Source organism: Exophiala bonariae (genome assembly GCF_035927105.1).
Source record: "Exophiala bonariae strain CCFEE 5792 chromosome Unknown scaffold_22, whole genome shotgun sequence".
In the NCBI taxonomy this organism is placed as follows: Eukaryota; Fungi; Ascomycota; class Eurotiomycetes; order Chaetothyriales; family Herpotrichiellaceae; genus Exophiala; species Exophiala bonariae.
In genome coordinates this window covers 470418-497607 of record NW_027042497.1, presented here as the reverse complement: position 1 = coordinate 497607, position 27190 = coordinate 470418, and the positions used below count along the sequence as shown (strand labels likewise).

Here is a 27190-nt window from a genome sequence, read left to right as displayed (position 1 = left end):
CGAAAGAAATATCATCAACTTCTAGAAGACCGTGCGAAGTATCGTCTTCACGCACTGCAGGTCGTGTTATCTCAGCTCGACTCCTCCAAACCAGTTCTCATCTACCGAGCGAGCGCACCTGCGGCCTCTTTATCACGCGACCTTCATCACACCACACAGATTGACATGTGCTCAACGTAACATCAGCACATTCATACCTGTCGCCCTCTATTGTTATCGGACATGATGATACACACTTTGTCTCACTTCTATCAGTCCTAACAACCACCTCGACCAGAGGTCGCTGAAATTCTTCAACCATGGCGTTCAATTTCAACTGGTCTCCGTTATCTACCGATGCCGGATTCCTTCCCCGAGCCCAAGAACTCCTCACCAACGCCCTCAACAGAGCCGACCCTAAACCCGCTATCATCGTCGACGACATCATTGTGAATGAACTGAACCTGGGAAATGTTCCTCCCGAGCTGGAAATCCTCGAGATCGGAGATCTGGCTGAGGATAGATTCCGAGGGACTTTCAAGATGATGTACAAGGGCAATGCATTTCTTACCCTGAAGACCAGAGTACAAGCCAATCCTCTAAACACATATTTACACACCCGGTCAGCGTTTGCATCTCCGCAACCTTTGGCCGCAGACACTGGCCTCACCATTCCCCTACAAATCACACTGTCCGAGTTCCGGTTGTCCGGCTTCATTGTGGTGGTTTTCTCGAGGCAGAAAGGATTAACACTGGTCTTTCGCAATGATCCGCTCGAATCTTTGCGTGTGTCTTCAACTTTTGACTCGATACCATTCGTTGCCAACTTCCTCCAGAAGGAAATCGAAACTCAGCTTCGTGGGTTATTGATGGATGAGCTGCCAGCGATTATACACAGACTTTCGCTGCGACTATGGGTACCGGAGGATAAAGCGAGAGAGGAACGTGACTTGGGAACCACCGAGACCAATAATGCGGAGGTCATAATAGATCCTTTAGCCAGCCCGCCTCAAGATCCTGTCGACTCGACTGGTGCGGTGCTGAGTCCTGCGGAGATTGCATCCCTTTCCTTGAACTCATCGCTTGAGACCCACTCGTTATTCTCTCAGAAGAACTTGATTCGTCTGGCTACACTCACAGACTCGCATCGAACTCTTTCATTGTTCACCCCAACAATTCGGGACGCAGTTTTCCGAGCATGGACAGGCCCACTGGAACGTGGAGAGATGACAGGCCTACACACGCGCGCGCCCACACCTGCGTTATCTAGGACACATTCATATGCTGGAAGTTTGGGCACTGCCACTACCTATACTTTCGACAGTTCGACTCCGTCACGCCCTGGTCTTGCAAGTTTTGCATCAGCAAGTCATGGCTTAAGCATGGGGAGTTCACGACATGGACAAGGTCATAGGCCGCGGAAAAGGAAGAAGCGTGTTGTCAACCTCCGAAAGCAAGCCGATACGGGAGAACTTGAACTGGTCAGTGAGGATGGATCGACGGCGGATACAGCCAGTAATGCCGAGAGTTCATCAACCGCGCCATCCGTGTTTTCAGCACCGGCGGCAACCATGTCATCCGATCCTACACAGTCATTGAACCCCATGACACCACCTCAGAGTCCACTTGCAGCCAGACACGCTAGTCTGGGAAAGAATCCGGCATCTGAGATACGTAGTGTCAGCGAAGGGATGCCCGGACCGGCACTTGTTGATTCGACCGATGACGCCGTCCTAGATATCCACAAGACACCACGAGCTTTCGACCGAAATGCAACTATCCGTATCCGAAATCGGAAACCGGGACCGATTGTGTTCGACGATGATCCGACTCCAAGAGCTTCGATGTATTTTGTGGAAGGTCAAGATCAGGCCGAGTTAGGCCCTATCCCTGAAGGCCGAGCTTTGCCGACCGAAAAGAATGAACAAGAAGGCCATGCTGGGCCTTCACGTCCTCCTCTCCCCAACTTCCTCCAGTTTGTGACGGACCCATCGAATGGTGGTAGTATCGCAGAACGAGCTTGGATGATGAAGATGGCCAATGAAATGGCCAGGAGATATGAGGATGAACGACTCAAGGGAAGCTTCGAGCCGTTTTCACCTCGCGAAGAAGAGCCATCTCCTCCACCTGCTTATGCGCGCTGAAAAAGTTATCCATCTCCTCGCTCAAGTTTTGTCTTTTGAGCGTGGCTTGTTTGTTTGGGCAGACAGCGATTTAATGTATCAAAATCTAATGAGGCTATGACATAATGTGTATAGAGCAGATTGGAAGAGTGGGAAGGAAGTTTGGTAGTCTTTGGATTGGACACCGATGACGAGACTTAGAGTGGTGATATATCAATATAAGTTGGACTTGCATCTCATCATTTCAAGTTCTATCAACACCATCCTCCCGAGGAGTACCAACTAGTAGCATGGAAAAAGCGCTTGCTGTGATTAGCATGATCAACTAGAGCATATTTGTACTAGACCTGTGGTTAGCCTGATCTGGCGGTGGCTGGGCCTTGGCAAGCAGTGCAACCGAGATGCAACACCAACCAAAAGACTGATCGATATTGTGGGGAGCTTGTCGCTGCCGCCATCGTCAGTTTAATAATGTCCCCCCATCTCTCTGTCCTCTATTTTGTATTCGTCCACAGGCATTAATCCATCACCCGGGTTGAGTTGCCAGGTGATTTTAAATTCTTTTAATCACTGAAGCCCGGATCATTCACTTGACTTCCAGGCCTCATCAACCATGGACTTCGTCAATAACCTCTTTGGCGGCAAGCCCGCACAGGCACCTGTTGTAGCCGACGACTCTGGTAAGTTTCTCTCCCTGTCCTTGACGTTGCTATAGGCCTCCGTATTGACTCCTTTACAGATTTCGCCGACTTTGCCGCCGCACCTGCACCGTCCCCCGTCTCGATCCCTGTTTCTCCAGCCGACGCTGCTGCTGCATCTCCAACTGAACTGGGTACCCGCGGAGCCTACACGAAATGGTACCGTGTGTGGGAACGCACCCAGCTGTCTGACTTCTACATGGAGGGAGTCTTAATCCCTGTCATCTTCCTCGCTCTGCTCGTCCATTTCTGGGGCACGCGCACCAACAAGAGAAAGGCCAAGAAGTGGATTGCCGTGCATGCTCCTCTTCTGGAACGTGAGTTCGCACTCGTCGGGTATAGCCAGGTACCGCAGGTGACAATCTTTCCTGCCGAGTCCGACAGCGCCTTGATCGAATCGAGCGCCAAGGCCAAGGGTGATTCTGTACCGGAGCATCTGTACAAGGAGAAGACTGCATGGGAATACGAGACATATGCCAGTGGACGTCAGAATGCGGCCTTCTTGGATGGCAGGCTCAACTTGACCAGGAGAATGAATCCTGTGACGATGATCGCTGAGCACATCGCTGGCATGTTTTTTGAGTCTGTCAAGCCCAAGGGCGAGAGGGCTGAGTTTGTCATCTACACTTTTGATGGCAAGGAGAAGGATTATGTCCCACCACCAGTCCCAGGTTCTGAGGAGGCAGGCAAGGTCAAGTCGGCTGGCAATTCCTCGTATGATTCGTTTGTGTTCGCGATCGTCAACAAGTTGACCATGCGACGTCTCCGAGATGAGCGTTACGATCTGTCATTGACCTTCACCAAGGACCACGCGAAACTTCCAGACTGGGCAACAGTAATGAGTGAAAGCGCCGAAATCACCGAGAACTTCTTGACCAAGGAACTGATTGCTGCTGTCAACGAAGCGGGGGATCACCTGGAATATCTCATTTTGACGGACCAACCGACAGACAAGCCTACCAGTCTACAAGAGACAGTGCCCAAGAAACGCATCGAACTGGGTCTCAAACTACCATCTGACGGAAACTATCTCCCGACATTACCCATCTTCCAGGCATTCTTGAGATTGCCAGATTTCGTGGTTGGCACAGGGAAACTTCGACCGGAGGTGGCGAGAAAGATCAACGCGACACGGGACACCGAGAAGGGCAAACTTAAGAAGATCAGCGACAAAGAAGCAGAAGAGGAGAGACTTCGAACTCTGGAGAAGTTGAAGAAGGAGGAGCGAGATCGCAAGATGAAGGGTATGAGTGCTGAAGAACAACGGAAGTTTTTGGACCGTGAGAATGAGAAGCAGCGGAAGAAGGCGGAGAAGAAGATGACGAGAAGAGGCTAGATGCCCGCTATCCTCTCTCTGTGGAGTCTGGAGAGGAATGCCAACGGGCTCGAGGACTTGGTCCAGCAATTAAAAAAGTTCAACCGCATGGCTGAGAGGGCGTAGAAAGCAGGAGGGACGCTCCGCGAAGAGTCTGTTGGATTATTCGTGAATACGGAAAAGCATGCAGCGATAGGACATCTTCTCAAAGCCGGCGGTACTCGGTATTTCAGTCAATAATGCTATAAATTATGAGTTTCCTGCAGCCCGGAATCCAGATATCATGGATGATTTACCCCAGAAAATCGGAGGTATTTCCCCTGCATGTGCAATATCTAACCGTCCTTGAGCCTTGACTCTTTGGTGCCCGTGCCGTGCGGTACGTGTCCCTGTCCGTGTCCGACCAAGATTTTACTGCATCTGTTGGCAGGTGCCAAAAATAGGGGACGAACCTAATCGATTGGCTGTTGGGGAAGCTTAGACCCCTGAACAGCCACTGCCAAGCACCCGTGACCATCACCTCCCAGGTTGTTTCCGGGCAGTTTCAGGCCTAAACAAGCATGGCCAAAAGCTGTTTCATAGGCTGTCCAAGCCTATCTGGGTCTTTCTTCTGGGGTGGTTCCTGTCCCAACTCCCCAACTGGATTCTCGGTTGACTGCGCCTCGCAAACTTTTCGGGCGCAGGCTTCAGGCCTAAGCCTTGGGGACTGCTCATCGTCACTCCAAGGGCTCCTCCTCCACGCGGCCCTGGTTTCACGACCAGCCCTCGTTCAATCTGACTTCAGCCATCTGTTTCTCGATTGACATGTTGACCTCTTTCTGTTCTATTCTATCCTGCCATTCTCACCTGACTGTCTTTTCCTCTTTGCCTTCACTCACTATCACCAATTCTGTGCTTTGTATCACATTCGTTTGATATTCCGCATAAGTACATACATCTTCGACCCCAGATTTTACCCCCCTCCACATTTGCCATCATGCTGCGTCCACTCGTTGCCCTAATCTCACTTACCTCACTACTCGGACTCACCTCTGCGGCCTCGATCGATATCACCAAACGACAAACTCCCAGTGGTGCTTGCAATAACTCCCCAGACCTGTGCTCTAGAGCATATAATGAAGTCGTCCATCTGGGAGCCCACGACTCACCCTTTCGTCGAGATGCCTCAACAGGCTTCTCTACCTCGGGCAATCAATTCTACAACTCGACTGTCCAACTCAACGCTGGTGTTCGCCTTCTTTCAGCCCAAGTCCATCAGTCTAACGGAGACTGGCATCTATGTCACTCGTCGTGCGATCTTCTCGACGCAGGGACTCTTTCCGACTGGCTAGAAGAAGTCAAAGCATGGATGGATAAGAATCCTAATGACGTTGTCACTATCCTCCTGGTCAACTCAGACGATGCCACCGTCACCGATCTTGATCAACAGTTTGTGAAATCGGGAATCAACAGCCTCGCTTACACGCCTGCTTCAACTACGGTTCCTCCCGTCACGTGGCCTACATTGCAAGAATTGATCACTGCGGGTACACGATTGATGGTCTTTGTGGGTTCTCTCGATCCCAACACCATCTCTCAAAGCCAGTCTTATATCATGGACGAGTTCACCTTCATCTTCGAGAACCCATTCGAAAATGTTGCCCTCAGCGATTTCACCTGTACCCCTGAACGTCCGAGCGTTGTCAAGGGCAATTCGGGAGCTGCTATTTCCTCCAATCGCATGGCATTCACCAACCATTTCCTGTACGTGGAAGGTCTGTTCAATATTCAAACGCCCGCGATCGACAACATAACCATCACCAACTCCCCTGGCCAATCTCTTGGTAACTTGGGCTTCGCATTGAACGCATGCAAGACCGAATATGGACGAGTATCCACATTCGCTTTGGTCGATTTCTTTGACGAAGGCCCGGCCATCAACGCTGTCGATGCCATGAACGGCATTACTCCCGTCGGAAGAATCGCTTTACCTCCTAGAGATAAAAAAGGCAGCTCCTCCGATTCTGATGCCGACTCCTTCCAGGGCGTCATAGATCTCAACAACGATGTCAAGGAGGGTGCTCAACCTAAACTCGGTGCTTGGATCTGGGCCGCCGGAAAATGGACTTTTGGTGGCATCAACCTCAGCGGTGGTGATCTTTTGACTTAAAACCGACGAAGCTATTTAATGTGATATGACTTGTTTTTGGGTGCATGGTACGGAGATGCAAAAAGTGGTCACTCTATCATGCATGGCACTTGGATTTACTTTTTGGACAACACATAGTTTCAACTACGAAACCATTCCATCAAGAAGATGGGAGTATATCTTACGACCGAGGAACTCCGAATTCGGAAAGGCCAGAGAAATGAAGTTCCTGATTTTGCTCTTTGCTGCATAGCGATGGTGTCTGGACACAGAGGGTATAACGAAATCCTAAATTGGACTCAAAAGGAATTAGGGACTGAGTCCTGAAAGTGGCGATGTGACATATGGGATGGATTTTTTTTTTGGCATGACGAAAACAAGCATGCTTGCATCTTGAGACTATCTTAGATCACGAGACATTGGATCTCCGGCGTCCCGGGGTTGATTATTAGGCTGAATGATATTCAAGTATCCTAAATTGAATTCTATCGATTGCCCCATCATTAAAACCAAAGTGCAGTCATGTCAGTCGTATTCAACCTGTCTACGATCCTGTCCCTGTGAAGTGTCCAATTGCACAGAAGCTACCCTTCGGAAATTGAACAAGGCTGACCTGACCGTGCATGAAACTTAGATAGATCACTTACATAGCCGGCCATGTGAGATATTTTTGATCCGTTTTTAGTTTTATGTTCGCCGCTGAATGTTTTTGTTCTAGAGAGCAGAGCTGCTGGAGGAATAAAAGGACTCTGTTTTCCACCTTTGCCAATGCCAACTTTTATTCTTTGTATTCTTCCTCCCCCTCTCTAGGTAAGGGGCGTTCTCATCCCAAACCATGCAAGCAGCACCCGTCCAGGAAATTTCTAATCTATTCATACATTTAACTGCACATCTCGCACAAGCGGGACGAACACCGAACACAGCCTGCATCTCCATCTCCAACTCCATCTCAGTCTCAATCTCCACAGCCCCTTCGACCCTTCGACCCTGCTTACCACGCACCAATTCCCCTTGAAGCCTCACAACTCACGACTCACGAGTACTCACAACTCTGCAAAAACCCTCTTGAGCACCTCTCGCCCCTTGTAGAGATTCTCGACGCGGATGCGCTCGTTGTCCAGGTGCGCATTATCGCTCGCCTGGCCCATGGGGAACATGGCGGCAGGGGCGTCGAACTCGTGCTCGAGGAAGCTGATGGCCGGGATCGAGCCGCCCTCACGGATCAGCAGCGGTTGGCGCGGCAGATTCGACGCCGTGAAACTGCCTGCCGATTCGAGCGTCGAGGCCCGTCGTTGTGAGGGCCGCGTGGGGGCGTGTGGTGGTGTGGGTTGTGGTTGTGGTTGTTGTTTTTGTTGTTTGGTGGAGGATAAGGAGATGGAAGATGTGTTGGTGGTGGATGTGATTGGGATGGGGAAGGACCGCTGTGAAGATGTGCCACCCCCGGCGGGATTCCACACGTCGACGATGGCGGATCTCAGCGCCGTGTAGATCTCGCTTTGAGTGTTGCCGAGCCAGGGGTCTGCTTTGGAGCGGATGTCTACATCGATGGTGTTGGCGCTCTGGAGCCGGGCGAATTGCGCTTCGAGGTAGGTTTTCAGACCATTGGCGATCTCTTCGGCCGTCTGGGATGGCACGATGCGGATGGATATCGTTGCTTTTGCGGACCCGCTGATTGTCACGGCTGCTTTGGCCTCGGGCACTTCGATCCGGTGGACTGTCAGGTTGGGGTAGCGCCAACGCTGCATCAGGGAGAGGGCGAAGGCTTTCTCGTTCTTGATCTCTGGGTGGCCTGGGAGGAGAGAGGACGTGATTGCGGCGTAAGCCTTGGCCTCGTCGTCCGAGAGGTCGTCGACCGTGTCGTAGAAGTTTGGGATGGTGATCTTTGTGCCGGACGGGCCGATCAGTGTGGCAAGTAGGACGGTCAGGTCTTTCAGCGGTTCGTGCTGTACGGATTTACCATCAACGCCGCTGTGTAGGTCGGGTTTGTTGGAGTTGATGGTGACGGACGCGTGGATCACACCGCGCATCCCGAATGTCAGGCACGGGATGTGGTCATCTAGCCAGTAGCTATTGGAGAGAAGGATGAAGTCAACGGGTCCGATGGCTTCGTGGGCTGATTGTACGGTCTGTCGCAGTCCTCGCGAGCCGGCTTCTTCTTCGCCTTCAAGGAGGAATGTCACGTTGCATGAGAGGGAGTTTTGCTGGACGAGATCCGCAACGGCGTAGATGGCGGCGAGAATGGGGCCTTTGTTGTCTGTCACTCCTCGTCCGTACAGGAAACCACTTAGTGCTTGAAGAGTGAAGGGGTCGTGGTTCCACGTCGAACTGAGATTGGCGGAATCATACTCGGCGTCGACGATGTCGTAGTGGCCGTAGAATAGTACGGTCCGAGTGTTTCTCGATGGCTTCGAGGCCGAGAATTTGGCCAGCAGCACGGGGTTAACACCTTCTTGTCCAGTGGGTGACAGGAGGGTGGTTGTGGCTCCGAATGCATTGCACCGCTTGCGTAGGAATGTCACGGCATCGTGGCAGTCTCGCACCCAGGTCGGATTGGCAGCGACAGTACGATAAGCGACGAACTCTCTGAGCGTGTTCACAAGTTCATCTAAGCCTCTCATTAGTCAGTGTTTCAACATCTCAGAAGTTCATCATACCATTGCTACGAGTTGCTGAAGCAGCCGCCGCGTGAGGTCCACCATCAGCATCCCAGAAGGAGACGATACGATCATTCCCTCCTGTAATCAGGTTCTCATGTCCCGCCTCAGTAGTAGTGAGACCCATTGCCAGGATTTTTCCATCTGCTGCCTTCCAGCATTCAGTCTGGGCGAAGTGGTCGTTGTATCTCTGGAATGAAGTCAGTCAATACAGCGAAGAACACCCGGGGCGTCCATTTACCTTGACGAGACCCTGACTGGTGCCACATAGAATACTATCTGTGCTGACCAGAATCTGGCTGATATCCCCATGACCGATCTGTAGTCTTTGAACTAATTGATTCGAGGCGAGATTATAGACGTTAGCAACGCCATCAGATAAGCCAGCATACAGAAATGACCCTCTGTAGGACAGGCTCAGTACGTTTGAACCAGTGTTCTTGAATTTATTGATCAGTACCAGACCTTCGGTACCTAAGGAATCCAGGGACCATAATTTGATCGTGCCATCTCCAGCGCCAGTGACAAGAACTTCCTCTTCCCGATCATGCGTGAAGAGTCCCTTGATGAGAAGCATACAGTAGACATAGCTCTTGTGAGCGTATGGGAGATAGTTGCGACTTGGTATGGTCAAGGCACGTCCGCCCAGGTCGCTGAGTAAACCCGCCGTGCCATCCTCGTCAGAGATGACGTTGACACTTCCTCCTGGGCCTAACGAGTCAAAGAATCGATGTTTCCTCGAGCCAGGCGAGAATGCAGCAGTTGGAGACTTGATGGTTGCATCCGTACTAAGTCGATGCCATTGAAGACTGGAATTTTGAGCACCCCAAAGGAGGGTCTGCTTCTTGGTCGAGTGAACAATGCAGAAGACATCGCCAATCTCGAAATGAGAGTACAACGAGTACAATCTTTGCAGTGTCTGAGTTGACCAGACATTGACAACAGAATCAGCACCGGTTGAGAAGAGGAGCGATCTGTCGTCCGACAAAGCCAGTCCTAGGACACTTTCTTTGTGGGCCGGTACAGTAGCCAGGCGCTCATAAGTCTCGAGCGACCACGCGACGATACTGCCACCCTGGACACCGGCAAAAAGTACATCGTCGTCGACGGCAACAGCCTGAACGCTGCCCGGAGCCTCGATGCGATGAGCAGGACTTTTCACGTTCTGCGGAGAAGACGCCGAGGCTGAGGCTGAGGCTGCACCCGCACTCACCAGTGAAGAGTCGGTCTCGGAGGAAGACCCATCACTTTCGTCTTGTTGACCACCGCGCGAGGGTAAGGCTCTGGACTGACTCTGCTTAGGGGACTTGTCAGTCGTGGCCATGCCTAGAAAGGGAAGAGAATATTTGAGGGCCACGAGGATGGGGGATCAATATTGATTGGGATAGAATAGTCACGGGTGGGATGGATTTTTGCGGGTTCGTTACTCACATCAGGTTGAAGAAGCGTGCTATTCCGCAACCACGGACTTTCGCGTAATGGTGACTCTGATTCGCCAATCTGGCACATGGTTTCAGTGTGATGGGGATGATCTCATCAACATGGGGTTCCGAGGTTGAATTATTAATGGGAGGTACTACTTTGTGACCTCAATCGATATTTATTCCATCGTTTGCTTTACCTGGGTACCAGTTTGATATAACCGAAAAAGGACGAGGAGCTCTCTGTCCACGCGTGGGTGCTGTTGCTTGTCCGACAAAGCAATCATTGCTCTCCCTAACACCGCCAGACTACCCGGGCGATGGCGTGATGCCGGGCTGAAGTGACACATTTTCTTCTGCCCCTTAGGCGCTCACTCCAGCTTAATAAAGGTTCAGGCTCACCTAGGACTTACAAGCCATTGTTTGCTCACCGCCGTTATCGTACCACTGTAAAATAAAAAAGCAACTTTCAACAACCATGACTCTGTCGGAGAAGAATCCCGTCCATCTTGGGCCATACCGACCTACAGTCATTCTACATGGAGGCGCTGGAGCGATATCCCGAGCCAGCCTGCCACCTGAGCTATATGCTCGCTATCACGCATCACTACTGGCCTATTTGACACAAACACGGAAGCTTCTTGACTCCGGGGCATCCGCGCTCGATGCAGCGACTTATGCCGTCACCCTTTTCGAGAATGACCCACTTTTCAATTGCGGCCGGGGTGCTGTCTTCACCGACAAAGGGACCATTGAATTGGAAGCGAGCATCATGGTCACTTCCTTGAATCCCGATGGGCCGCGTGTTGGGGCCGTCAAGCGAGCTGCAGCTGTCAGCCTCGTGAAGAATACGAGGCATCCTATCCTTTTGGCCAAGGAGGTCTTAGTAGCGTCTGATAGGAATGAAGGTCTTGGTGGTACTAACACTATGCACACGCACCTTAGTGGACGAGAACTTGAGGAATGGGGTTGGAAGGAGCGTGGTCTAGAGAAGAAACCCGAATCTTGGTTCTGGACGAAGAAGAGATGGGAAGAGCATCGACGAGGATTGCATCAGGATGTACAGGGCCTTGATGCATATACGTTCGAAGACCTTTTGGTATCAGCCGATCCCCTCGGGCAGATTTCTCGTCCGGGAGCTGACATAGACCTGGATGTTTTGATCATCCCGAGTCAGGGTACAGTTGGAGCCGTGGCTTTAGACTCATGGGGCAACCTGGCGACAGCGACCTCGACCGGTGGTTTGACAAATAAGAAGCCTGGTCGTATAGGCGATACTCCAACGGTAGGTTCTGGGTTCTGGGCTGAGGCGTGGGAGGAAGATGTCTCGTCCAATGTGGCAGCGGGGACCCCTGCAGCCACAATCGCAGAGAAGCCTCTTGTCGAACAAGTCTGTGATGCGTTCTGGGAGCACACTAGAGCAGTGCTAGAGCCCTGCCTCGCACCACTGCAATCTCAAAGGGCGTATGATTATCACAATCTGGACAGCGCTCCTCCGTCCTACGCCTCAATCGTCGAGGGTTCTTCCTCCACCCAATCATATACGACAACATCCATGACTTTCCCGCAAGAATCAAAGCAGCGACAGCGCCGTGCAGTAGCATTGTCTGGAACAGGAAATGGCGACTCATTCCTCCGCACGAATGCGGTGCGCACAGCAGCCTCAATCAGCAGATTCTCGCCGCAAAATGTCTCGCTCTCGGATGCGGTCCATCTCATTGCCGGGCCAGACGGCGAGCTCCAAAGGTCGGCTGGTGATCGTTGGGGACGCACAGGTGAAGGTCAGGGAGGTATCATCGGGATTGAGGTTACTGACAATGGAGGAGACGGATCTTCACAAGCCTACAGTGGAATCAAGCGAGGCCAGGCGGTATTTGACTTCAATTGTGGTGGACTCTTTCGAGCATACTATAAAGACTCGCAGGACGTGGGTGGGAAGGAGATCCCCACGGTGGCTGTCTTCAAGGAAGAGTATTGAGTCGCAGGAATGCACGAGCACGGAAGTCAATCTGGTTGTCCTATGCAAGGGGGTTTCTGATCGTTTTCCCATCTGCACATAAGACCTAAAAGTTCGTTCGTTCGTTTGCCCGCATGTGTGCCTAGTGGACACAACCGGAAGCAGCAGTGCTGTCTTTTCTTTGGCCACGACACACGACACACCATAATTCAGTGTACAAAGAAATCTATCAAGACATGAGATCATATTTGTTTTGTTCGATGGTCATGCTGGCGCTGTCTTTGTTCTTGGTGATCTCTATAAATGGAGTATGGCTTTTTGTCACGGATCGTCCGCCCAGTTCAAAGTCGCAACTGCCTCATCATCATAGGATATAATAATCTTCCGATCTTTAGTATCTTTGACTCTTGATCATCACCATTGCTGGCAGTACCTCTATTTACTTGCTCCAGTCTGAATATCCTCCTTAGACCGATTTCTCTTACCCACAAGATGTCAGACTCCACAGCCAACAACAACCAAGCCGAATCGGGTCATAGACGAGTTCAATTCAGTCCTGAGATCATTGCACAATTCGGATATCAACCTCCAGACCTCGAAAACAATGCCGATCTCGCAGAGACCATTGCCGAACTCATCTCTCGAAACACCAAGCAATGCTACTACTGTACTCTCGATTTATCTGAAATGCGTGGACGCTCGCGACGAGGTCATGTCAAGTCATGCGAGAAGCGATTCCAAACCTCCCATGGAGACTCACACCCTCAATTCCGTCGCACAGCACCCACAAAGCGATCCAAGAATGGACAATTCAAGAAAGAGGATGGGGTGTGATGATGGATAGGATATCCCTGGTCGTGTTATGTCTTCCTGGCAGCGGCAACATTGATAACAAGACTTGAAATGATATCTTCCCCGGCATGGTCCGAGGGTCATTGTCCTTGTTCCCAGCATGAATTGTATGTTCCTGCATTTGAGATATGCGGGCAGGGTGGATGTTGATATTTCTGACAGTTCGTCCAAGTTCCGACTTGTGTCCACAGAGACACCTCTTCCTCGCCATTGAAATAGCGATTGCCCCTCCCCCACCCCTGAATTAGTCTTGATCGGAAATGAACAACATGGAGCGAGTGATGAAGTCTCAGACTTAACCAATGCATCCAGCAGGTCTGGAGCGGTTCTGCAAGACAGATAAGAGGAGTTGTGGCTGGTGAACATTAGTGAGATTCAGACAAAGCACCATACATGCGTCCAAGCAACTTTCGCTTTAGTACTCCAGTGTTCGTTTTATCGCATCGTATATTCTTGTAACATCCGGAATGTTGAACTTCTCATAGATCAACCCAACATGAGTACTCCAACCGGTGACCCTGGCAACAGGTGCCTCTAGCCTGAGAAAGGCCGATTCTTGAATACTTGCAGCAATCTCAGCCCCCACACCAGCGTTCAACATACTTTCATGCACCACCACAGCACGACCTGTTCTGTTGACACTCTCCATGATAGTAGCTCGATCCCAGGGATAGATTGCTCTCAGGTCGACCAATTCAATGCTGAGACCTTTGACTTCTTTCTCGAGGGCATCAATGGCTGCAGCACATAGGTACATTGGCTGTCCATAAGAAATTACTGTCAAGTCTTTGCCTTTTTTGACCACTTCAGCTTTATCCAGGGGAATTGTGTAGGAATCTCGTGGGGTGAATTCTTCCGCGGTTCGGTAGAGAATCTTGGGCTCCATGAAGATTACTGGATCCTTGGATTCGAGTATAGCGGCTGTGAGAAGACCTTTTGCTTGAGATGGGGACCTGGGCATAATGACTCGGAGACCTGGAATGTGGGTAAAGAGTGACTCCGGACTTTGGGAATGGTATAGGGCACCATGGCCAACACTTCCGCAAGGCATCCGAACAACAAGATTTCCACAGTGGCCACCGGTGCCACCTTCGCGATATCTGAATTTGGCAGCCTCATTGACAAGCTGGTCAAACGCAGGATACACATAGTCGGCAAATTGGATTTCGGCAACAGGTTTCATGCCTTCGGCAGCACAGCCAATGGCGAACCCGGCAATACCTTGCTCGGTCAATGGGGTATTGAAAACACGGCTTGCCCCAAACTCATCGGCGAGGCCTTTTGAACACCTGAAGACACCACCAAAAGCTACATCTTCTCCGAAGAGGATGACGCTTTCGTCGGACTTCAGTGCGTGGTGGAGAGAAGAGTTGATGGCACCGTGAAGATTAAGCATGTCGACGGGGGCATCTTGAGGGAGACCATAAGCTGTTCTGACACTGGCTTGTGACTGGTGTAAGACTGAAGTTTTTTTGAAGTCTATGGGTTTGTTCAGATAGCCTCCCGTTGCTTGACTGGCGTGCCGTGCCTGGATCTGATCTAGGGGTTTCAGCAGTCGTGAGACTCTGGTGATTCTGCGGGAGAGCATAATGTTGACCTGTAGCTATACAAGCATCAACCTCTATTCAACACAGAAATGATTATGGAAACAGCAAACAGAGGCATGAGAAAGAAGAATAGAGAAAGGAAATGTTTTGAACGAGGTGTTTGCTGTGTCGTGCCTCTCTCTCATCCGAGGATAAGCGCAATGCGGAGGTCACTGCAGAAATATCTGGAGTAAGGATGAACCATAGCCGAACATTGTGTCATATCACGTGAGTGCTGAAGTGCTGTCATAGTCAAACTCTCCTGCTTGGCGCGCTAGCTGCTAGTGCTTCTAGCAGTTACGACTACCAGCTACTTCTATAAAGCGGCCATGCCACTCATCAGCCAGGAATACAAGCCTTGCCGACCTTCTTTTCCCCCTACAACCACGTGGACACTCCGTGGTTCACCGTACGACACTCGTCAACGTCTTGATTCTCATACCTCTCATGCTACCGGTGTAAGGTACGGTTGATGAACTCGAAAGTAACAGATGCCTCTGCATTTCACCGTGTGAACGGAGAAACCATGGTGGCGGAAACCAAGGTTGGATGGTAAGGCTCCTAGGCCCTTTGAAATTGCTAGACTAATCCGAGAACCAAATAACATATCAAACTCATACCTAGCTAATTGGTTTCCAGGGGCGATCTTCACTTTCCGAACTGATCACAATCAAAACGCGATGCTTGACAATCTGAATCGTTCTTACACTGGTCAATGAGGCACTGTTTGTCTGAACCGGGGCAGGAGCTCGCGCCGAGCTTGTTCCCACAAGCTGCGAATGCAGGTGAGTTCGTGTCGGGTTCTTGAGGCGGCGGTGGTGATGGCGGCGGCGCTGTCGGCTGAGGTAAATTGTCCGAGCCAGGTGAAGTTGGGAAACTAGTTGGACTACTTGGATCCCCGCCAGGAAGCCCGCCTTGCCCGGGTTGAGCGTTGGGCAGGACGTTAGTGGAGCCATCCAGCTCAACAGGGGCGTTGTCCTCGTCGTTGCAGATCAGGTTCTCTTCTGTTTCACCAGTGTCGATGAGGTCGGTGCATGGTAAGCTTTCAGCATCGGCAAACTGCATCGCTTCCTCTTTGGAGCCAACCCGGAAGACATATGCGAGGTCGTTGAGATCGCCCACGGTGACCTCGCCATTCTCAATCTTCAAAGGATCCCAGATGTTATCTGTGGCTCCGTCATCGGGCTGAGGTTCGACGTCAAATTGATCTTGTCGCTTGCGTAACTCGTCGTGATCTCTCTCCCATGGCTTATCAGCGCCAATATCAGGCAGGTCGATCCGATAACCTCCCGTTAGCTCCAGCCATTGGGCGAGAAAGTAATACGCAAGGTTGTCAGCTTATCATTATATTAGACACTTGAACAAGGACCAATAGTTTTGTGGGGACAGCTTACCATTTTTCGCAACCTGCTTTCCGTCTTCGAATGTTTTGTCGAGACGTGCAAAGACCTTGGTGTAATACGGGCCATATGCCTTCTTCAGGACCTTTCTTACTCTTACCATCTGTGAGTTTTTGGAGTATGTGGAAAGCTTTGTCCGAGATGTGCCCGTTGCCTGGTGCGTACTTCTGCCAGTGTGCGTCAACATGGAACAGCTCGTGAACCATTGACTGCTCTATAAGGTATTAATTACTCGAAGAACTCCAAAGAATGACCGTACTTACCTCGGCATGCGTAGTTGGTCAGATCACGCCGGGAGAGTTTAAGGTCCTTCCACTGGTTGAATCTGTCTAAACATGGTTTGCGGACTGAGAACCAGTCTGGACAGAACGACATTCTGGCAGAAACCTCGCCTCTTTTGGGTTTTTGAGTGAAGGCATCGACTCCGCTAGGAATGTACGAGATGCGTCCTCCCTGGTTGACGAACCGCCAGCACCTGCTGTCACCTAGCGAATCATGAGTCAAGTTTTGCAGATACGTCGGCAGACTTGGAAGGAATTACATTTGTGGATATCTTCTTGGGCGACACCAGGTAGACACTGATCCCCTTTAGCATCGGGGTCGGGCCGCCCAGCACAAGCAATGCGAACTTGGGGGCTGTCTTCATTTTGCCACCCAGAATCCGAGACTCCTTCGATGTTCCCTGCTGAGGTATGAGCATATCCATCGCGTTCCTGGGACTTACTCTCTTACCTCTGATTCTGTCCTGGTAGGGACCGTTTTTGCTTGGATCGCCGAAGAAGTCAATGGCAACCTATTCAATAGTTAGGTTAAAAGGCTTATGCACTTGACGCAAGGTAACGAATGCAGGGACTGGCACAAAATACCTACTGGTTCATTGAAATCGACATGGCCCTTAATCTTGCTTGCCATATCAATCATGTTGGCCCAAGCCGAGGTTAACGTATCTTTCATCTCAGGCGTGCAGGCTTTGAATTCTACAAGAGTCACAGATCTCGGGAGCACAGAACCCTCGCTTGTTGAATGATTGAACTGAAGTTCGACCGAGCCATCTTCAAGAAAGACGGACGTTGGGAGAGCAACTGCTGGCGTAATAGCTGGAAAAATGGCCAGAGCTGAGAAGAAAAGCGAATATATCAACATACTTTTAATGAACGTAAGAATAGAGTAAAAGAAAGTGTGTATAGTCCGGGAGAGAAATCCAACATTAGCAGTATACTGGCTACCTTTTATCCATAAATGTCAATATACGGGCTCTTATTCATTTGCTATGAAACTTGCCACACAGGATTGTTGATGCTGTTTCAGAGATAATGACTCCTGGAAGGATTCAGCCCCAACCTGAGAAAACGCTTCTGGGGACAGGACATTGAGCCGGTATGGTTGTGGTGTGGGCTATCTACGCAGACAGTAGATGATCGATGAGACTGGAACCTCAGTGATGTATCGAGGGATCAGGGGACAGTTAGGGCTGAGTTATCGAATAGAGGTCCGGGACCTGGACCCACTTTTGCTTCCGCCCCAGGACATGACCTGAATAAGGATGATTCCAGAAGATTTAACAAGTTTCAAGGGAGGCTCGGCATCCCTGGAGTTGGACTGCCACCAACGCGAGTTCCTTGCTTGCATATTTTACGAGTCATCAAGATGGAGTTAGTGAGTGGCCAATCTCTGTTGATATACGAGCCGAATGCTAAAGGCGGGTTGGAATGTCAGTGAGTTTGACAAGCTGCTGGGCGAGGCTGACCTATCCGCAGTGAGCTCTATGCCAAATGATCTCCCTCTAGCTTAGAGTCCAGCCCGAGATGGGGGCGGTCGGGACGATCATGTGCGCGAAGTAGGCCCGCTCCTTTGCACTCCCATATCACACCGAGCTTGACTATGAAAGAAGCCTTCGATTGCCTGAGGCTGGATCGAGCTCGCGACCAAGAATTGACAATTGCCAATCAAGGTCAACGGGGAATCAACAAGTAGCAGATACACCCAATGCTTCAACTGGATCAAACCTGAAAGGATCCTTCAGATTAGGCTGCGAGGCGGAATTCCGCTCTGTCGTTATCGACATCACTTTCAAAGCCAACTCCCCTGCTCGAATCCAATTTCGCTGGATCTGGAGAGAATTGAAGACGAACCGTGCAACAGCTCGAATCCCTCGCAGCCTTAAATTTAATTTTGCACGAGTTCGACTGCATCATAATTATAGACGACCACTGAGCCATGTGATCCAGGCGTGTCCGTGTTCCAGGACATAATGAGACGACACAACGCATAGGAGGCTCTGAAGTGGCTCGCTTAGAGAGAACCAAGAGACGAGCAATGGCTGCCTGAGGCGCCAAGGCCCTGTGAGTCAAGCTGCCTAATGAATAAAGTCACTCCACTGAGAATGCCGGGTGAAGTTAACTGTTAATCAGTTTGAGTCCTGGCTAGAGCTGTGCAACCACGATGGGGACCTGTAATATTGTTTTCACCGCGTTTCTTGCAACAAGCGTGGATGGCTATATTGCTCGGACAGATGGAAGTGTTGATTTTCTCGATGCTGCAAATGCCACCATGACACCCGGTGAGGACTGCGGTATATCGGCCTACCTTGCATCAATCGATGCTATCGTCATGGGCCGAAAGACATTTCTTCACGTCCTGTCCATGGAGAATTGGATGTACGGAGATATACCCCTCTTTGTGGTGTCTGGAGAGATGGAAGACCTGCCTATCGGAAGTCCTTCCTCGGTGAGATTGCTTAGGACCAGGGAGGTTGGAGATATCTTGACTACTTTGAATAAGTATGGTCGAACTGTCGTTTTCCCCCATTGCTGCTAACACGGTCAGAGAGTACCTATCCTCCACAAAGAAAACGAAGGTCTACGTAGATGGCGGAGAAGTGGTGCGAAGCTTCATCATTGCAGGCTTGCTAAGCGAGATAACAATCACCGTAATCCCCAAATTGATCGGCAAGGGCCGAAGTCTTTTTGGAGGGACTCAGAACGTGGAATTGACACTTAAAGAGTGTAAGCATTGGGATTTTGGATTTGTTCAATCTACATACAGAATGAGGTATGACCCATGATTTAATCATCAGTGGCCACCTCTGTGCCAGATGCAGGCCAAGGATCAGATGATATTGGACAAGACAATCCACATGTCTTTTCCCAAGTGCTTTGGCATCCCCCCATTGAACGACCTAGAACTAGGCCATGCTGTTATTGAAGGCCAGTACAAAAGAGCCACTTAAGTCTTTCAGCCGCTAGATAGTATACGCGACCAGAAGAAAGAAGATCGATATTGTCATAGTGAACAGTAACCAAGGAGGCAGAATGCTCAATCAGATCAGAAAGGCGCTAGGTAGGAGTGCTGTTGCAGCAGGCTACCTCGCCGGAATGAGTGCTGACCTTGCGACCTCAGTCAATAGCGAACTGGTGCTAGACACTTTGAAGAGTAAAGCTGGATGAATTCTGGGGTCAATCGGGAGCGATGTGCATTCTATGTTTTTCCTGACGCGGGCCAGCAATGGTGGTCCTACTGGACCATTGACGGATCGTTCTCTCCTATTCGGGCATTTGAGCGGCCACTGCTGGTGACTAAGAGTAATATTGTCTCCACCCGCATCGTCCTCGTTGTTGCTAAGGCTATGCTTGGACTACTCGCTCTGCAAAGCGATGGTGTAGACTTGTCGGCTCGCAGTGGGCGAAATGATAGAGACTTGATCTAGCAATCAGAACTGCAGACTGGGAACAATGACGGCGATGCGACCCTCGCACATTTGATATCTGCCAAAAGAATTCGTGCGCCTTTATGTCTGCCACAGTGTGGCCAAATCTCCTGTCATTACTGCAGCGTGGGATGATAATATCATATCATATGCAAGGCTGAGTTGCTAGACCCGGCTGATTGTGAGCTTTTCATAAGCGTGAGTTGGGGGATATTCCTCACTAAATAAGACAGGCGCCCGTTGATGATCGGTAAATTTGAATCAGCCTGTCTCCTTCTCGCTTATCAATACAACTATCTGCCCGCGCGTAGGAAGTAATCAGCTGTGGAAATACTGACGACCGAGAGCGAGCCCCTCAGAGGGTGGACTCTAGGCCCACGTGGAGAGGCTCAAGCTGCCTGCGTGTCAGGGCTTAATGCTCCACAGCCACGCCAAAATGACTGCGCCTCAGGTCTGAATACTCCGCACCCATGCCCGAAGCTTTCCATTACGACGATTCCCGCCATTCGACTTCCATCTCCTCCCACATCATTCGATGGCCAATCATTTCATCAGTCATCCTTCAACCAAAGTGTATCGTACACAATAATTACCTCGTTCTCTTTTCTTGAGAGACACATCGTCTACAGACCCCGGCCACCGTTTGCGGCCTTCTATTTGATACTCATTTTGGATTTTCACACTCCTTCAGAGCAAGCTACCTCTCCATCGAATGATCTCACCGAGGTCAACATGTCGCACTGAGTCGCCTCGTGCTCCTTACAGCATGCCTTCAACAAGATCTCGATCCTACCTTTCGTCCACGCCCTTGGTCCTCGGTCTTTCCAAAATCTTCGTCCTCGCGCTCTCGCAGATTCCTGTTGTACGAGCTGCTCCCATCCATGCCTCGACCTGGTTCCATGCATCCAGGGAGGAGGATGCAGACCCTGAGGACGCGCAGTTATGGCTGTATCTGAGCGTTGCAGCTGCTTTGGTCCTTCTTGGCGGTGCCTTTGCAGGCTTGACGATTGCATTGATGGGTCAAGATGAGATCTATCTGCAAGTCATTCGTGACTCTGGTGAAGGTGCTGAGAAAAGGCACGCTGCCAAAGTTCTGAATCTCCTCAAGAAAGGAAAACACTGGGTCTTGGTAACTCTACTTTTGAGCAATGTGATCACCAACGAAACACTTCCCATCGTTCTGGATCGCTCGCTTGGTGGTGGATGGCCTGCGGTTCTTGGTTCCACAGTGTTGATCGGTAAGCCTCTCTCTCAGACTTTGTGTCACTTATCCTTCTAACATACAATAGTCATCTTTGGTGAAATCGCGCCTCAATCCGTCTGTGTACGCTACGGTCTCCCCATCGGTTCCTGGATGGCACCTTTTGTCAAAGGACTCATGTACATCATGGCTCCTGTCGCTTGGCCAACTGCGAAACTGCTTGACTATCTCCTAGGGGAAGACCATGGAACTGTGTACAAGAAGGCGGGCCTCAAGACTCTCGTATCACTGCACCGCAGTCTGGGTGAGGCCGGACAACAACTGAATGCTGACGAAGTGACAATCATCAGCGCTGTACTCGATCTGAAGGACAAGTCCGTCGGCAGCATCATGACCCCAATGGAAGATGTCTTTACCTTATCCCTCGACGACGTGCTTGACGAAGCAACCATGGATGACATACTGTCTCAGGGCTATTCTCGCATTCCAATTCATCATCCAGACAACAATTCTAATTTTGTCGGCATGCTTTTGGTCAAAATGCTTATCACATATGACCCGGAGGATGCTAAACCCGTCCGCGACTTTGCCCTTGCCACCTTGCCCGAAACTCGGCCTTACACTAGCTGTCTTGATATCGTGAACTTCTTCCAGGAGGGCAAATCCCACATGGTCCTCGTCTCGGACTTTCCTGGTGATGACCATGGTGCTATTGGAGTGGTGACATTAGAGGATGTCATCGAGGAATTGATTGGTGAAGAAATTGTCGACGAGTCTGATGTCTTCATTGATGTACACAAGGCCATTCGCCGAGCGATGCCTGCCCCAACAAGACGGATTTCCAGGCACCTAGAAGCTGAGGTACAAGCAGGCCATATTACCTCCTCAGAATTAATCGACATACAAGAACATGATCTCCTCTCGCCTGATGACCTCCAGCATGTCCAGACTGCAGACACTTTACCCGGAAAGCACAAGGGTGTGTCGGCTCTTCGACGCCACTCCAGCGCCAGCAACAATCCCAGTGACATACCCAGAGTGAAGCGAGCTCCGACGGCCGAGATCATGGAACATCTCAAACACTTGGGACCTTCAAATCTGGCCAGTCGCCCCAAAGCTACCAGGTATGCAACGGTCAAGATAAAACCTGGTACAGACGCAACAATGCACCCAACTAGTACGACTGGAATAGCAACTCCTGTGCGAAGGATTTCTGAATCGGCATCGGACTATTATGGAGGCATCGGAGAAGGTGTGCTGAAATCTGGAGGGAAGGGTGCCAGTGATGGTGTGCAAGCCCTGCAGCAGGGCTATGGCACCATGTCATCCTCTCCGGCTGAGAGACGTCCACAGAGTGCAACTAAGGCCATTCAGGCCGACCTGCTCTCCCCTGAACCTGCAAAATCTTCTGATCCCGCTCCCAAGTCACCGAATTCCACTCGACCTGTCAGTCAGGGTTCGACCAGTACCATCGGTAGTCTGCGACCTAGGAGTTCGTCCTATCAGAACAGAGGACCGGCTAGGAGTGGCAGCATCACGGAGAACATAGTGGACACCAATGGCTATAGAAAAGTCGTACTCGAAACCACTTCGAGTAGTGAGTCCAACCCAGACGAGGACAACAGTGGTGCCAATAAGGGCACCACGAGTTTCGACAGTGGAAAGAGTATCAACAGCAAACATTCCGGAGATGGCCCAAGTTCTAACTCAGCGGAACCAGACGGGGCTGCCAACTCAAGTTCCAAAAAGAAGAAGCGTAGGAGAAAGAAGAGAGGAAATGGTACCAGTGAATCCGAACCCTTGTTAAAATGAGAGGATTCGAGGCCGGACCCCGCACGCGCTAGACTTACAGGATATCCACGCAGGGCTGTATCACAGCTGTGCCTTTGGATACAGACATTCAGGCATACTTGAAAGACCATTGGAGGAGGCTATCTGCAAATACTCTTCGGCTTGCTCATAATTGTTGAGCGATCATTTCTTAACAAATCCATGGGATGGATACTGTACATTTGTGTCAAACAAGGCACTGGAAATGGATATGACGCCTTTTTGGGGAAATCTACGCAGATTTTTGAACAGATCAGGAGTATCCTGGTCTACATAGCTGTAAAAAGATTTCAACAAATACAGTCGCGTAGGCTTTCATGATTTGCACCTCTGAACCAACATTACTTACTTCATTGTTCGCCTCACACTCATTAATTGTTTTGCTCCTCACGATCACACATCATCGGCATCGCTGGTAGTCAACTACATCTCCATTTGGAGCAGCACCGACCGACCGCAGGGGGGACCCGCGTCGCGGATCGAAGGAGAATCCAATTCCGGGAATCACCGAGAGGCGGAGTTTGCCAGAAGCGAACAAGCAAGGTGGAGAAACGAGTAGTGTTAGACGATGCAGTGGTGTTTCTTTGCATTACTTTACACACGGAAGGGCAGATCCGGGCGAGGCTGCATGGGAAAAGGGGGGACATGATGCGACGGGCGTAGTTTGTAAGTATGTTGTTGGACTGCACTGCACTGGACTTGGCCAGGGACAGATTGCTCACGGGGAAGCTACGACATATGCGAGTCCGTGGCGAACGATACATGTTGTTGCTCAGAGTTGCGCAGCGAGTATCGAAGGCGCAATTATTGTAATATGGTGTGAACAGTCCTTGTTTTCGGGGTAATGGTAGTTTCTCGAGACGGGCTCGGGGGTTCGAGCTTTGGAAGCAGCACAGGATCGAGACGAAGAGAATGCAGATCTATCTGATGCTTTTGAATTGAATTCTGGACTGCGCCTGGTCACTTGGCGGCTAACAAACGTATGACAGTGGGGATTAGTGGTCAGAAACCTTTTGTTGTCACTGCGTTTGGAACAGCGAAGATCAGCTCAATCACTACCGGGCACAGCAATCACCAGAATCACAGTGCCAGCTATGTACCCCCATTTAGTGGGTTGAGCTCTGCTGTCGATCATCACCTGCTTTTCCTCTGGTCGCATAGCACCGTCTTTGAATCATCGTCGTACTCATCAAATCAGTAGATATCAAGATTCTCTCCATTATCAATTCTTCTTCGTGGCCCCTCCGGCACTCTGACCGTCAGCGCGCTTGTTCCTGTACTTGCGCTTATCCTTGCGACTCATCAGGCCCCGTTCCCGCGTACCTTTGCCGCCCTCCCAGAAGCGACCGGCACCGCCACCTCTCCGCCGACGAATGACACTACGCCCACAGTGGCTGCAGTCCTCGGGTCGGAAGCGTTGCTCGCGACTGCACCATCCGCAAAGCATGCGTTCGGCACGGTCGTTGACGTGTGCTTCTGCGGCATCGTGGCAGCGGTCGCATGGGTACACCCTGCCGCAGCATGAGAAGCGGAACCACCGGTAGGAGTGCGAGTAGTGGCTGCAAGTGCCGTTGAGGGGAAGTGGAGTGCCGGTTGTGACACCGAGGTTCTCGCGTCTGGGTTTGCGGAGGGGGAGGTCGCGAGTTGCAGCCGATAGACGGAGGAATTTGACCTCGGGGATGGTGAATGTCATCTTGGAATGGCATGATCGGCACACTTGGATGGGTGTGTCGCCTCGTACAGAAACCACGCCGGGAGGGCTGGGAAATGGTGTCGAGCAGGTGGAGCAGGTAGGCTGAAAGGTCGAGGGGAGCATGTCTGCGATTGTGCAACCGATGACTTCCACTGTGCCTGCACGGATGGAGCTCTGATGAAGGAGTTGAGGCGTAAAAGTCATTTCGAATGAGCTTGCGCATTTGGGACATGATTCAGTACGTGTGCTTGTTGTGGTGGAAGCTGTAATGGTGTCCCGGTTTGAAGGGCTTAGACTAGGTTTGATGTTGGGGACATCAAGGGAAGTCTTGCACCGGAGGCATTTGACAGAAAGTGAGAGGGATGAGATAGTCAGTAGCTCAATGCCGTGGAGTTCGAGATTAGGAAAAGAAAGCAGGATACCTTTTTCTGCTGGCGTTGAAGATACTCCAGCAGTGTCGATGGGCAACGTTGCACCACCTTCGACACCATCGTTCTCCTCATCGTAGTCACCCTCGGAGTCTGTGTAATCCTCAGAATCGTACGAATCAGAGTCGTACTCGGATTCAGATCCATGATGATCCCACTCTGGGGGTCGGGGAATGACCAGTACATGTGGGTGGTCTGGGTCCAAGATTCTCCCTGTCTGCTCTGAAATTTCCTCCACTGCGGGTGACTCTTCTGCAAAAGGAGGCTGGGCTGGTTCAGGAACGACAGGTTGGGGAGCAGTCGTGTTCAATCCCTCAGTAGCCATCATGTGGATGTTTTGAATGAGATAGTTGACATGTGCCATGAGAGTCATGCCTAATTGTTCACGAACATGCTTCTCGAACGACAATTGCACGCCTTCTACCTCGTCCCCATAAACACCATTGAGATGAACAGTACATGGCTGTAAATTGTACAGTTTGGGTACTATCAAAGTAATCTCTTTCAGGGGCTGTAAGGCTACTGGCAGCCTCGCAACATGCGGGATCTGAACTGGGATAGTGAACCTCGTCCCATCAGAGCTCTTGGAGAATCCCGATAGGCGCCCCATCCGGGCATCAAGCTGGCGTACGTCTACTTGACGCTTCGCCTGGGCATCGGAGAGCTGCTCCGTGGACCATGTCGGAGCAGGAACAAACACCTTTTGAGGTTTCGGGAAAGGCACATGTAAAACTGGTGGGATGACTTGTGGGATAGCATCTGACAGGTGCCGCCGGTCGGCATTGGAGACAAGTTTGATGGTTTGGGCCTTCTCAGCTGTGAGGAATTGTTCGAGGCTTCTGTCCAAGCCGTTCATTAACGCCAACAGAGACTTCCTCGGCTCTTCGGCTGCCAAAGAATCGAATCCCTTTTCGACATTGATCTGAAAGCCCCGCGCCATTTCGGCGTTAGTGACACGGAGGGTAGGTGTGCCATGATCAGGATATGATGCTGGAATGGTGAGATGGCAATTCAGACCGGCCAGATCAAACGGGAAATCGGGATCCGATGGTTTCAACGTAAACGACAAGACTGTAGCGTCATTGAGTTCCTTTTGAATTGGCGAGAATCTTTTGATCAGTTGACCGATCTGAAACTGACGGGGATTGGTTCGTTGAAGTTGCGACTCCGGTTTCTGAGTTGCAACTTGCCCGGAAGGAAGTTCCAACTTGCCAATGGTACCGCCAATTGTCGATCTTTCCGATGCTCCTATGGATTGCCGCCGGCCATGTTTCTGCCTGCTGGAGGTACTCGTACTTAACTGTATGTGTTGATAGGGGCACTGATTACCCGCCCGACAACCTAGCAGTCATACTTAGCCATCACGTGGAACATATGGACAGCATGATTAGTTTAGTTGCAGATACGATGGGGCCAATATCATGAATCATGAGCGCCAGGCTGACTCGTGAATCATGGTAAATGGAACATGTTTTAGGCGGGATTGGGATTTAATCCTTTGCATGAACCAATGAAAAAAAAGCCTTGCAAAAGACGAAATGTTAATTACCTTTAGTTGTATTGAAGAAGCGGCATACTCTCGATCTCGAAGTGATGGAAGTGATGGAAACCTGATCGGATTGATTGATCTGGTTGGCGCTGACCTGGTCGATGCCTAGAAAACGTGGGATAACCCGTCAACAATGTGATTCATTCTGTGGTCAGCTGAGCGACAACGCATATCCGGTGAGGATACAGCGACTGTGGACTGCGAAACGAATGCATCACTTGGGCCAGACAGGGGATTCGGTGTCAAAGCGCCTGAATTCATTGCGAAACGCATGGCGGGCGGGCCGACGGGATTTCGGCCCTCCTCGTTAAGATGTGCAAGGAGGCTGGCAAGTGGTCTCGATTTGTTCAAGACAGGGAAGTCTTCAGCGCTGAGCAAGAGGCGCAGTGCAAGGCGAGGGAGATGAAATGCAGCGCAATGAATGGATGAATTTCGGTAGCAATCAGAGATGGGATGTGGCTTACTATGGTTGTCGTGTGACATGGAATGATGAGTTGGCGAGCCACTACAAGATGAAGGAGGCTTGACGGAGAATGGGATTGGTTATTGTGGAACTCCTGGCGTCTAGGTCGGTAGATGATCGGCTCGGTTGTAATAGAAGTGAGCTGGAGATGGAAATAACAAAAGTTCGGTGAGTTGGTTGTGTGTGTATCCGTATCCAAGTCATTCG

General features: G+C 50.7%; 8 protein-coding genes across 8 annotated transcripts; 5 read left to right on the top strand and 3 right to left on the bottom strand.

Annotated features, from left to right (window-relative positions):
- Positions 1–299: 299 nt before the first annotated feature.
- LTR84_005989 (uncharacterized protein) lies at positions 300–2123 on the top strand (the record flags this gene model as incomplete). The annotated part of the gene is made up of 1 exon (XM_064849553.1): positions 300–2123. One exon carries the CDS (start codon positions 300–302, stop codon positions 2121–2123), a length of 1824 nt encoding a protein of 607 aa, XP_064703777.1.
- A 592-nt stretch (positions 2124–2715) lies between these two features.
- Positions 2716–4136, top strand: LTR84_005988 (uncharacterized protein; the record flags this gene model as incomplete). Its single annotated transcript, XM_064849552.1, has 2 exons — positions 2716–2782; positions 2842–4136. The coding sequence occupies 2 exons, from the start codon at positions 2716–2718 to the stop codon at positions 4134–4136; spliced, it is 1362 nt and encodes a 453-aa protein (XP_064703776.1).
- Positions 4137–5091: 955 nt separating this feature from the next.
- LTR84_005987 (uncharacterized protein) lies at positions 5092–6264 on the top strand (the record flags this gene model as incomplete). The annotated part of the gene is made up of 1 exon (XM_064849551.1): positions 5092–6264. One exon carries the CDS (start codon positions 5092–5094, stop codon positions 6262–6264), a length of 1173 nt encoding a protein of 390 aa, XP_064703775.1.
- Positions 6265–7286: 1022 nt separating this feature from the next.
- On the bottom strand, positions 7287–10221 carry LTR84_005986 (uncharacterized protein; the record flags this gene model as incomplete). The annotated part of the gene is made up of 3 exons (XM_064849550.1): positions 7287–8848; positions 8898–9087; positions 9139–10221. 3 exons carry the CDS (start codon positions 10219–10221, stop codon positions 7287–7289), a joined length of 2835 nt encoding a protein of 944 aa, XP_064703774.1.
- A 575-nt stretch (positions 10222–10796) lies between these two features.
- On the top strand, positions 10797–12296 carry LTR84_005985 (uncharacterized protein; the record flags this gene model as incomplete). Its single annotated transcript, XM_064849549.1, has 1 exon — positions 10797–12296. One exon carries the CDS (start codon positions 10797–10799, stop codon positions 12294–12296), a length of 1500 nt encoding a protein of 499 aa, XP_064703773.1.
- A 471-nt stretch (positions 12297–12767) lies between these two features.
- On the top strand, positions 12768–13109 carry LTR84_005984 (uncharacterized protein; the record flags this gene model as incomplete). The annotated part of the gene is made up of 1 exon (XM_064849548.1): positions 12768–13109. The coding sequence occupies one exon, from the start codon at positions 12768–12770 to the stop codon at positions 13107–13109; it is 342 nt and encodes a 113-aa protein (XP_064703772.1).
- Positions 13110–13542: 433 nt separating this feature from the next.
- LTR84_005983 (uncharacterized protein) lies at positions 13543–17034 on the bottom strand (the record flags this gene model as incomplete). Its single annotated transcript, XM_064849547.1, has 8 exons — positions 13543–14666; positions 15421–16050; positions 16108–16208; positions 16279–16327; positions 16377–16598; positions 16655–16795; positions 16846–16906; positions 16984–17034. 8 exons carry the CDS (start codon positions 17032–17034, stop codon positions 13543–13545), a joined length of 2379 nt encoding a protein of 792 aa, XP_064703771.1.
- A 7038-nt stretch (positions 17035–24072) lies between these two features.
- LTR84_005982 (uncharacterized protein) lies at positions 24073–26333 on the bottom strand (the record flags this gene model as incomplete). The annotated part of the gene is made up of 2 exons (XM_064849546.1): positions 24073–26248; positions 26326–26333. The coding sequence occupies 2 exons, from the start codon at positions 26331–26333 to the stop codon at positions 24073–24075; spliced, it is 2184 nt and encodes a 727-aa protein (XP_064703770.1).
- Positions 26334–27190: the final 857 nt, after the last annotated feature.